We start from the raw sequence: 12,685 nt of genomic DNA, 5'->3' as shown, positions 1-12,685 counted from the left end.
TTTGTAGGGGAGAGGTTTACATTTAAAGAGTCAGATCATTAACAACATAAGGTGGTTGAGAGAGGCTATAATTGGTTTCACTGGCCTAGAGGGAAGATCAACACTGAAGAGAAACAGCACCTAATTAAGAAGGTTTGCACTGTTTTATTTTTAATAATGTCCTCCTCTCCACTAGCAACATTTTTATAGTACTCATCCCTGCAGCTTCTGTGGCCTGGCTTAGCCACATGTGTTTTACAGACACCCAGGCATCAGACCCCTTCATGGATGGGCAGAAGGAAGATTCTAATCAGGCACTAAACAGTAGGAAAAAATTGATAGTCTGTAAATAAATTGATAGTCTGTATTATAATATATATTTATATATATATTATAATATATATACTATATAATATATGCTATATATGTAATATATTATATATATTACGTATATTATTTATTTTAATATATTTATTATCAATTATATTATATATAAATAAATTGATAGTCTGTATTATATATTTATATATATTATAACATATATAATATATTATATATTATATATATTATATATGTATTATATATAATACATATAGTATTTTATATATTTATTATAAATCATATTTATATTATATATAAATAAATTGAGAGTCTGTATTCAATTTTTCAAAAAGTAACAAGCCACAATCCAAAGAGTTTTGTTCATGTTAAATATTTGATTCCTGGTCTGAATTTTCACCCTTTACACATGACACACCCAGCATGTGGGTGGGTCATGTGTGGAGGGTGAAAATACAGACCAGGAATGAAATATTTAACATGAACAAAACTTTCCCCTCTGCAAAACTGGGAAAAACACCACCTGGAGCAGTACTCCCTTATGTCCTGGCCATGTTTTTGGTCCTGGAGCCTGTGGCACCTCACAATTTCCCAGTAAGGTGTGGGAATGCTGTGGGATGGCACTCTGGCATGATCAGGAGCTGTGCATCCCACACGTGCCTGGGCACCCCAAAAGCTGCCAGGGGGGCCTGTGAGGTTCCAGAGGAGCAGTGAGAAGGACAGACTTCCACCCCTCAGGCATGGGGGAGCCACCCCACATCACCCCCCAGTGCTCTGCTCTGCCTGACCAAGGGCAGCCTCACTGCAGCACAAAAATGGGATGGAGTGAAAGGGATATTGCTGATCTCAAGCATGTGTGGGGGTCTGGGCTACTCTGAATTATTTAAGTCAGGCTCCTTTGATCTCTCTGCTGATCCAGAGTGGCTGCTGCTGCCTTTAACATGAATCAGACAGGCTTCCCAGGCAGCTGGGCATGGGGTGCCTGCTGTACAATAGGAGCTGAATGAAAAATGCTGAGAGACAATTTAAAGAGACTCCTTAATCAAGCTGGACTTCAAATCTTGACCTCTCCTCTCTACACACGATACAGCTGAAGGATGCTCCTGCTTAGTGAAGGAGACACAGGCAAAGAAAGGCTGGGGGAGAGCTGGGGGAGCTCTTGGCCACTGCAAACCCAGAGAAGGGGCAAAACAAAGCCCCATGCTGGGATCCATCCCCAAAACCCCCAAGAGCTCTGGCAGGGGAGCCCCTGAGCTCTCCCTTCATGGGGGGATGCACAGCAAGGGGCAGACTGATATTTGTCACCCCATGAGGATGATGGCCTGAGTTTCACACAGCAAATCAGCCCTGGGGACATGGACATGTGGCTGTCACTGCCCCAGTGGCTTTGGCAGCACCCACAAGGGCACCCTGCAGCAGGTGGGATGTGAGGAGCAGCACAGTGCCATCCCCATTACACTCAGGCTATCCTGGAAATCTGCAGCCATCCTCCATAACTCCCTTCCCCAAAAAAATGATTGCTGGGGAGCCTCAGAGCACTCAGCAGGCACAGACACAAAGCTTCACTCCTCAGTTCATTGCTGCACCAAAACAGGAGCCTGCACTCACAGAAATTCCAGCTCTGTATTCCCAAAGCACCCAGCTCTGCATTTCCACAGATTCCAGCTCTGCATTCCCACAGCACCCAGTTCTGCACTTCCATAGATTCCAGTTCTGCATTTCCAGAGATTCCAGCTCTGCATCCCCACAGCACCCAGCTCTGCTCCTAAACACCACTGGTAATTTCAAATGCACCTTTCATACCAAGCCACCAAAAATAATTGCTAAATAAGATATGCTACAAATTTGGTACAATATTTGCTAACAAATTTGGCTACAGCCTGGCAAACTCAGTTTGAGGATTAATTGTATATTGACCCAGCTTTTTAGGGAGAAGGAAGGGGAGGTATGGGCTACAAAACTGCATCCAGCAGCAGCATCCTAAAGCTTAGACACCAAATCAGCAGCACCATGTCCTGTGCCTACAAAATTGGGTTGAAACCATGACAGGCAGTGTTAAAAAAGGGGATTTTGAGCATCCAAGGGAGGCACAGGGGCTGCTCAGGCCAGCCTGCAGAGCTACAGGGACATACCTGGGGGATAAGCAACAGCAGCACAAAAATCATGTAACACCTCTGAAGACATTTAGGTCAGGAAGTGCTGGATGCCTTTTCCCTGCCAGCTGGGAGTGGTGGGGTCAGGATGGAGCTGGCTGACTCTCTGTTAGGGACTATGAGGAGTGTGACATCTGTCAATATAAAGGGATGAGAGCCATGGGAACACCAGTGACCACAGCAGTGCCTGGGATTCAGCTACTCACTGTGCCTGCAGCATTTCAGAACCCACTTGCACAGGACAGGCCTGACGACAAATCTGTGGCATTCCCTTCCTTGCTTCCTAGGCATTTTGAGAAGAGTTTAAACTGCTGTGATCATTTCAAGCTGTTATTTCTACACAAGCAATGGGAAATGGCAGAAGAAGCCTAAATCCTTGAGCAGCAGAGCTGTATCACACATGCCTTCTGCAATTAGCCTTTGCTCCCACTCCATCCTCAGAGCCTGGGATGCAGCTCACTTGAAACTCAGCTCAGGTTCAGCCAGCACAGCTGGCAGCTGATCACAGCCCCTGTGAAACATTCTGTCCACGCCACAAACGTGGCCTGGCATGCAACTGGCCTCCTATAACGCACCCAGCACAGCAGTTATGCTCAACAGCAACTTGGAGGTGTCCCCTTTCCACCCAGATTTGTCTGATGCCTCAGGTTTGAGCTTTTATATTTTTCAGATTCTGTGCTGCTCTAGTGTTTGGGTCTGAGCTTCATATTAGGGGATGGTGAGCTCTCTTCACAGAGCAGGGAGACAAAACAATTCCTTCTCTAGCTGGGGACCAAGGACAAATGATCCAAATCTCAGGTCCAAGAGCACAAACAATGTGGACTGAAGAGAGAAAAACAAGAAGGATGGGACTTCATAACCTAAAATTATAATTGGAGAATTAACTCCAATATGCAAATGGACCAGAACTTATAAAAGTGAGAGACCCCATGACCAGTTGTCCATTTTGTGACCATTTTGGTTCATCTTGGGTGCAGCCCTGGCTGGGCTCTTGTGCTGCCCAAGGTGGATCCATTGAGGCCTTTTATAAATCCCTGCTTTATTCTTTAACTCTGTCTGGCCTCTGTTCTAGGTCAGCCTTCAAAATGCACCAGTATAGCATGCACAGCTCTGACCATCACACCTTTGTTGTCCATGTTTTGTTTTCTATCAGGTAAGGTCCTGGCAGAACAATCAGGAACACATAAATAAATCTGCTCAATTTCCTTGTCTGCAATTACCTGGAAGCCACCTTGCCTCTTGCCAGCCAAGGATAAAACACACCCTGGCAAGGCATACAACTCACTGCATGACAAATGCCACAGCAAACCCCTCCTGGAAACCCCCATTCTGGGGTAGGACCACATTGCAGTGCTCTCCTGGCACTTCTGGGGAAAATCCATCCCCCTGTACAGAGACACAGCCACCCCACAGCCCTTCTGGGAGCTCTGACAGGCACAGAACTGCACAGCCCCTTCTGCTGTGCAGGGAATGACTGGAGCCTGGCAGCTGGGCAGTCAGACACCATTGTGCTGCAGCAGGGATGCAGTGCTGTGCAGGAACCCCACACAGCATCACACTGCTCTGCCCAGCAATGCTCTCCATCCCTGCAAAACCCCCCTCCCTGTTGTCATCTTATCACAGGGGTCCAATGCTGTTGTCTCCTTATCACAAAAGTTCCATACCTTCTTGGTGTTTCTCATGGGCACCTCCTCAGAGCACTGACTCTTTCTTCTTCACAAAGCAGCCAACTGACCCCAGTTTCCTTCTCACCCAGCCACCCCACTCTTTTATAGCATCTTCTTCTCATTGCTTACAGCTGTGGCCTGTTAAATTCAGGCCTGCTCCTAATCTTTGATAATTGACCCAGCTGCAACTCCTTAGGGGTAAGATTACTTTCTACACTATTTTCTTATATTCTATCCCTCTACACCTCCCTACATCTGACACGCCTGTTCTGATGCAGACTCTTTCTGTGCCAACATCTCCTCTCAGCTCTGCCACCAGAGCTTGCAAAAGAGTCTGCTTTGCCCTGATTTGCTATAAAAGACCCAAAAGTGTTTTAAAACCACTCCAGTTCTGTTTTTTAAACAGCAGCAGCTCTGAATGCATTGGCAACCCAACTCTTCCCCTGGCTCTCTGGCAGTCCTCACCCTGCAGAGGGGTTTGCTCCACAAAACTTCCTCCAAACATTAAACACAACCAATAGCAAAGAACATAAATTCCAAATGGACAAATCCCACCTGCCAAAGAGCCAAAATATGATGTAAGGAACAGGGTAAGGTGGGGCTGGCAGGGGTTCTCACCAAGCACCAGGCCATGAGTGCTGACAGAGGGGAGATGGGCTCTACATCTCTGCAATAAATGTAATATTCACCATGAAATACCCACCCAGACAGTGCCCTGCAAGTGTGGCTGGAGGTGCTACACAAGCACTGCTGAGGTAAATGGAAATAAAACCCATAAAGCAGTGGTAGATAATTTTTGAAGATTGTTGATGGTGGTTAAAAATGAGTTTCATAATCACTTGGGAGAGTTATGGCAGGGAACAGCATAGAACTTTGATCATGTATTTAAAAATAAATAAATTGAATTGGTTAAATAAAATCTGGGCTTGAGAAGACAATTTACTGACTGTGAATTGCTAAAAGCCAGGGGATTAGTCAAAGATAACTCTCATTTACCAAATGTGTTTAACAGAAGCACTTGCAGAAGATTGGTATGTGATACACTAATTGTGCATTTTAGTTTGAAAATTGAATATGGAGATGTTATTAAGAAATAAGTACAGCCCACAATAGGAACTGCCAGCTCTGCCAAGCAAAACTAAAATAGGTTCTCCCTTCTGTTATTCAAATAGTTGTTTGCAACATGAACCAGTGAACAACCTGAGCTTTCCTCAAGGGTTTTTTCTTCTGAAGTCCAAAGCAGGGAGCTAAATCTCAGCTCTCTCCTGGACCAGACCCAAGGTAGGCAGCAGCTCCAGATGTCAGGAATATCTGTCCTTACAATTTTCCTGCTACTCCTTTCCTCTGCCATGACTCCATTGTGGTCACAGCGCAGGGAAGCACCAAGCAGCAGGAGCAGAGCTGGAGGCAGCACATGCAGAACACGAATTCATATTGCACTTGCTCACAGGAAAGCAATACCCAGACTATAACACATACAGGAACCAAAATAAAATAGATATTAAAGTAACACAGATTACATGTCCTCCTGCCCTGCTCACATATAAGAACATCAGGAAAAGGAACAACTGGCACATGCAATCAGAAATCCAGCACCTTGTGAACTGCAGGGCTGTGACAGTGGTCACAGGGATTTTCGGATGAGGGAAGAGACAAGGATCTGACTCCATGCTTCAGAGGCTGATTTATTATTTTATGATATATATTATAATAAAACTATACTAAAAGAATAGAAGAAAAGGTTTCATCAGAAGGCTAGCTAAGAATAGAATAGTAAAGAATGATAACAAAGGCTTGTGGCTTGGACAGAGAGTCCAAGCCAGCTGATTGTGACTGGCCATTAATTAGAAACAACAAATATGGGCCAATCACAGATCCACCTGTTGCATTCCACAGCAGCAGATAATCAATGTTTGCATTCTGTTCCTGAGGCCTCTCAGCTTCTCAGGAGGAAAAACCCTAAGGAAAGGATTTTCCATAAAAGATGTCTGCGAGACTGGGCTGGAAGCTGAAGTGGCTGAGCACTTCATTCAGGTGACAGACAGCCCCTCTTAGTCTTCATCAGCAGATATCCAGCGAGCTAACTCACAGACATAAAGCAAATCTACTTAGGGAATAAATGTCTAAATAAATATGAGAGATGAGATGCTGATCTGTTAATGTTCCTCTGCCGGGTAAATAAAATTATGGGGTTTTTTCACTTCAATTCATTTATGCTATTTGTTTATTACTGCATGATGAAAAGGCTCAGCATGCCTTTTCCTCTGTGAACATCACCATGCCTTGGGCAGGTCCAAAGTGGTGGGACTTGCAGGATTCCTCTGCTCCATGCCACTGTTAGAACAGCTCAAGTTCTTCCACCCAGTTTAGATCTGGGTAATTATTTAGAGTCACATACATGTGCCAGTGCAAACGTGACACATTTTTTTCCTAGAGCTGCCTAAAGGCCACCTGAGGTACCAGATGCTTTGCAGATGACACACAGTGCTCTGTTTCCTGTCACATTTACTGACCCACACAGATGAGTATATCACTGCCGAATTTTGGTTTTTTTCACACATTCATTAGCCAGATAAGCTGCAATCTTTTCAAAATTCTAAGGGAGTAGTCACTTAAAGAGAAAGAAGAAAGGTTCATCAAGCATCAAATTTGCTTTACACCTACATCCCTAACCACTCTCTTCAGAGCTAGGCAATGAACTCAATGAGGAAATAAAGAAAAAATGAAGCAACAATGAAGCCTACAGCCTACCAGGCCTTCCCTCTGTCCTGGAGTTGCCCAGCTAAGCTGAGCACCGCAGAGAGGACAGGTGGGCACACAGATAACCCAGCATCTACCTGAAGTCTTTTTGGTGGAGGAAGAGGCCAATTCCTGCAGCAGAGACCAAAACACTGGAGCAGGCTGAAGGAGCGTGATGTTGCACAGAGAGTTTAAGTCTGAGAGACTTTTAAGTCTGAGAGAGACAAACAGCCTTTCTCTTAGTTATGTCCCATCTGCCACCTTCATTTGGCCATTAAAACCATTTTTAATATGATAAAAGGAGTAATACTGCCTGACTAATGAATGTCGAATTATCGGCGTAAATGTGCCAACATTTATTTATTTATTTGCCCCCGCCGAGAACATGTTCTCTTCTGTTTGGTTTTCTTCTTTAATGACTACAATTTATCATACTAACTAGGCCTTCCACTTTGCTGAGTTTTGTTTCAAGTTCTGCTTTTTTGCTGAGACATCTGTGAGGGAGCAGATGCAGGTAAAAGAAGTAATAAAACTAATAAAAAAGCAATAGTAGCTGTCACCCAAAAAGCACAGGTGACCAAACCACCTTCATTTACTAAAAAGGCCCTTTCCTTCTTGATCTCATTTGATTTTACTGCCTTCTTTCCACCAAGATTTCACACTGCTTATGGCAGCCCTCTGTGAGGAACACTAATTCCTGATTTCCAAGTAATTTGCTTTCCTCAATCCCAGCAGGAGGAAGGAAAGCTGAGGCGGAAGGACTGCCTGCCATGAATTTGAACCAGCAGGCATCTGAAACTGCAGAGATGCCCCAGTCAGAGCAGGGATCCTGCCCTCACAGAGGAGGATCTGCCACCTGTCCAACGCTGCTCCAGCTGCACCAAGGCTGGATCTATTTCAGAGCAAAGGCATGTGTGCTTTCCCCACCTGTCACAACTGTGAAATGTACGGACACCATCCACTTCCGAGGCGTTTGGCACTCAAATTAACAGACAACCTGTTAGTCTGGGTGCAATTAGCACCCCAAACTTTACTCCAGACGTGTCTGGTGGCTGAGTTTTGCTCACAGATCTCTCAGCAGCCTGGTGTACATGTTGAGTAAATATACACCAATGGATGGGGTGGCAAGGCTGTGAAACCTCAAAAAAATTCAACGTGAATTTTGGCTGAATTCGCACTGCTTGCCTTTGCTAGGAACTGTGGTGGAAAGTTTTCAGTTTCACAGTTTGACAGACTGGAATTGAGCACTCAGCTCACCCAGGACCCAGCACAGGGAACGAGTGAGTGTAACCCAAGCAGCTGGGGCTGCCTCCCACTGCCTCTTCCTGCTGCCAGATTTAAACTCCAGCTCTCCTGCCACGGGAACGTGCCACTGACACACAGACACGCATCCTGCAGCATGACAGCAGCATTTTTAAGAGGCACAGGAGAGCAATATGAGCAGTGTTAACCCTTATCTGTATCATGGAGAGTACAATCACAGCACAGACTGCAACCACACTGGTACAGGCTGCTTCTTCTACCCTCAGCCCCACCTTCCATATTACAGCCACATCCTCAGATACCCACCTGGAACACTCCTTTACTGGGATATTTCTTTAAACACAAAGAATGTGAAATACCAAATAATGATGGGCTTAAGTTTTTTGAACCCAATATTCACCTTTCCCTCTTGTGGCTGCCAGCAGGCCAACAGGGTATCTTCAAGCCATACTGAAATGTTCTTTCAAAATTCCAAAATTTGATGCAAAGAGGACTGAGGAAATGCACAACCAGGGCTCCCCAAAAGCAGTAAAGCCTTCATCTATCACAGACTTCCCCTGGATGCTGGAGATTGTTAGGCTCACAGCTCCAGTCTTCATGTTCATGCAGCAATCACTTTTTTCTTTCTCTTAAATGCTCCACAAACACTTCCCCGAGCTCTTCCCTTGCTTAGTCTATAAATCAGTGCATATCTAGCATTTTATTAGGATTAACTTCCCCAGTCCTCCAGTGCTTATCTGCATGCTTCTTTGACCTTCCCAAACCCCACCTAACCCGCCCTGGGGCAACACAAAGTGAGAGAGCTTCGAGGAGTCACCTTCCAGTGGCACAGCTTTCTCCCCCACATCCTGATCAATCTAAGTGACTCAGAGCACCTGTCACAGCAATGACATTGCTCTTCTTGTCTGCATATCCCTGGCATTTCATCATCCTCTTCCATCACAGCAGAGCTGGTGGCAGAGAAACCTGGTGTTTTCCAGCCCAGCACCTACGGCTGCTCCCCAAAAAAAGAAGCAGAGGGAAGGAGGGAGGAAGGAGGAGGGAAGGAGAAGAGCAGGCTGCTTACCCTCAGGAAGGAGAGGTCCCTGTTGTGCTCGATGCTGGTGATCTCCAGGTTGCCCATCACCACCTCACAGTTCTCATAGTACTTGCGCAGGGCCCGGTACTGCTGCTCCAGGTCAGACAGGGAGCTCAGCTTGTTCTCAGTGCCAGCACACACTGCAAAGAAACACAGCACAATCCATCAGGCCACTGTGGAACAGGGGCACTGGAGCACAATAAAGTCTGTATAAACTGATACAGGGAGTTGCAACAAAAATCTGTAATGATTCACAGGGCTGGGTCACACAAGTCACACTTGAATATCAGCAGTGGAGATAGGAACATGGAAATAAAGCCTGTGATCATCTCTGCAATTTAAACATCAAATGGGCTGAAGTGCTGGTATTTACCACCAAATGCTGAAAGGCTAAAAAAAGGCAGAAATGCAGAAAAAAGGCCAAGCAGGTTGACCCCAGCAGCCAAAGGGAAAAACTCAGGTTTCAGCAAAGCCCCACCAGTTCCACCAGTGGCAGAATCAGACACTGGGCAGAGCCAGTCCCATCATGGGCTGAAGGACACAAGGCTGGAGACACCTGTGCATCCAAGCTGACCTGGATAATTCAGCATTTTCACTATTGTGAATAGAATTTTGGACAAGCCAAGAGCAACCCAGGCAGAAGACTTACACCCAACATTGTTTTCCCCATCACTTTCCTTAAGACCCCAGCTCTTCCCAGCTTTAAGCAATCAAATAGAAGAAAAACAACAGCAAAAAACGCATTGTCTCTCCACAAGTCCCCAGGCTGAATGCACAGCAAAGAAATGTCAGGAAACACCATCTTAGTACAGTTTTCAAAGAACACTCTTTAATATTACACTACTCTGTTCTACTCTGTTTTGAAGCCCAGTTAAAAGCCAGCACAGAACCCCAGCTCAGCTCAAGGTATCAGCCTGCTGCCATCATGCAATGACAAAAAAAAAAAAAAAAAAAAAAAAGAGAAATAAATCCAGAAGCAGCATTTTACATGATCACCTTTTCACACACTGCTCAGACAGGGATGCTGCTTAAATGGTCAAGTTTATGGGCTGGTTTTGGTTTGTTTGTTTCAATGAACTTTCTTTTCCTCTTAATCAGCAGCTTGTGGGTTGTTCTTATCTGTGAGCAAATTAATCTGGGTATATCTAAACTTTTGAAATGGCCATTATATTATGTAAAACAGGAACCTGACAAGAATGGCATTTCTGGAGCCAACCCCACCTCTGGATCAGATCAACACAAACAAAACTCTCCATGACTGGAGGCATAATCAGTAAAATTGGCTAACACACACTATTTTGAAAGATGCAGGTCCTTTTTATAAATACCAAAAGTAATTAGGTTGCAGAGTACTACAATTATTGACTGTTTATTTACTATACCCCCTCCCCTTTTTTTTTTTTTTTCTCACTAGAAGTGGGAACAATTCTAATCTGTACTCTCTCTGCTGCAGAATTATTTGCTCTTGTTCTGGGGCACTTTGAGCTTCCAGCAGCCTCTTGGCAAAGGGCTTCAGGAGGCAGCCAGGAGCCCACGACCTGCCCAAGGTTTTCTCCCAAGGAATTTCCCAAAAATGGCAACCATTACAAACCATGCACAGGGTGAAGGGTTGATCAGATCACTTTTGGGTTGTGTTTCCAGGGGCCAAAGAGCACAGACCAAAGCTGAACAGGCACTGCAAGGGCTGCTTCTCTAAACAGGCATTGGGTCTACCCACCACAGGAAATGCTGGAATATTATTTATTTCTACGACCTGGCAAAAGTCAAATTTCAAAGTTCTCACTGCAGTTAAAAACTTGAAATATTTGACCTATGTTCATTATGCTGTGTTGAAGGAAAGCAGAACTGCTTGCTTTGCTCAGGTTTTAAAACAAGTTATCACCTCATTTTGAGGCTTAACTTAAAAGCATGAACATTCCAATTTTTAGATTTTCTGTAAAACCTTATCACTTAGAGTAAATCATACCTAAACACGATTTCATTTATAATATTTTTAACAGCTATTTTGGGAAAGACATGGTCATACTGGGACCTCACTCATCTCTGGTGGACTGGGAACACTGGAAAGATTAAGCACTGCAACTGGGAGAGAGCACATGTTTAGTTTTGAAATACAAAGCCCTGTCCTAGCTCATGTACACAGATTTATTCAGAAAAGCCTCAAGATCTGCCCTTGTGTGCCAACTCTTCAGGGAGACACATCCCCGTGCCTGCCAGAGCACCTAAAAATTCTTACTTAGCACTTACAAAATGGGTTTGTGTGTTCCTTCCTTAAATACAGCAGTATCCATTACAGGACTGATCATATTTCCAGCCAGGTAAGTATTATTCTGTCTCAAGGCTCCCAAGGACTAATAAATACCTTCCCTTCCATTCTGCAATCCGTGCTAAGGACCAACACAGCTCAGAAAACAATTCCTGCAGCTCAGCTAATAAAGCCATGCACTGCAACACTGATATTCCGTGTTGCTCACCCATTAAACGTTTCCTGAAAGCTAATGCAGCCATTTGTTTGCTGAGAGGAGGCAGGAACACCTGGAGCCTGTTCTTGCAAGAGGATTCAGCAGGGGTGAAGCCAGCCCACATGTGAATGAACCAGGGCAAGGAGGTTTATCTGACCAAGGTTAATTTTGTACAGCCAAACCACTGCAGTAACTTCTCCCAGTTTTTGATATGGCTAGTCAATCAATTCTTTAGGATTTAAAAAAAAAAAATACAAAACCCCTTTAAAGCTAATTTAGAATAAATCATGCTGATCCTTTAAATTTACCTCATAGCACTTAATGTCTGTCTTAAAAAGAGAAGTTTCTTTCCACAAAAAATTGGTCACAGATTGCCTCAAATCAAGTCACACACCAAAAGTGATTATCCTACATCAATTGAAGGGAGCAGAATTCACTTTTTTTTTTCCCTTTGGTACCCAACCAGCAGTGCAAGCTGATGCAGAAACAGCTCAGAGCAGGAGAGAGCTCTGACCTGCACAACGAGCTGAAGTCACAAAGCAAATGTGGGTATAATCATGGATCATTATTAATCCATTATTACAGTAAGTCATTAATCTCTCTGTCTCAGCCTTGCAATGCATGCTTTTGATGCACCTAATAATTATGTCACATTCAAAACACAAAAGAGGAAACTCTGCCAGTATTTAAGAAAAGCAGGTTAGGTCCTTCACTTGCAGGAGGAAGGGCTGGGACAGCACCTCCCATGCCTTGCAGAGAATCCTTTAAAACGGAGAGATGAGAGATGCTCTCGGCAGGTTTTTCAAGGCAAACAACCACCAAAGGGGTAAAAAGGCATTCCTGCCATGAGAGGGAAATGCTGCTGGCAGGGATGAATGACAAAGGTGCTCCTGTTGGCCACTGGTGCCAGGGAGACAAACCTGGGAGGGACACCAGCCAGAAGCAGGCTGTGAACTCCTGCTTTAAAAGTTCTATGCCCCATTTTGAGCCATATAAGACAACTCC

The 12,685-nt window shown here is 44.6% G+C and overlaps 1 protein-coding gene across 1 annotated transcript in view; it reads right to left on the bottom strand.

Annotated features, from left to right (window-relative positions):
- ERBB4 (erb-b2 receptor tyrosine kinase 4) overlaps positions 1-12,685 on the bottom strand; it is a 483,510-nt gene that overhangs the window by 346,935 nt on the left and 123,890 nt on the right. The window contains exon 2 of the mRNA XM_058809969.1: positions 9,207-9,358. Within this exon, the coding sequence (XP_058665952.1) occupies positions 9,207-9,358 (152 nt within the window). The remainder of the gene's footprint in view (positions 1-9,206; positions 9,359-12,685) is intronic.

Source organism: Ammospiza caudacuta, chromosome 8 (genome assembly GCF_027887145.1).
Source record: "Ammospiza caudacuta isolate bAmmCau1 chromosome 8, bAmmCau1.pri, whole genome shotgun sequence".
Lineage (NCBI taxonomy): Eukaryota > Metazoa > Chordata > Aves > Passeriformes > Passerellidae > Ammospiza > Ammospiza caudacuta.
This window is presented reverse-complemented; position numbering and strand designations above follow the sequence as displayed.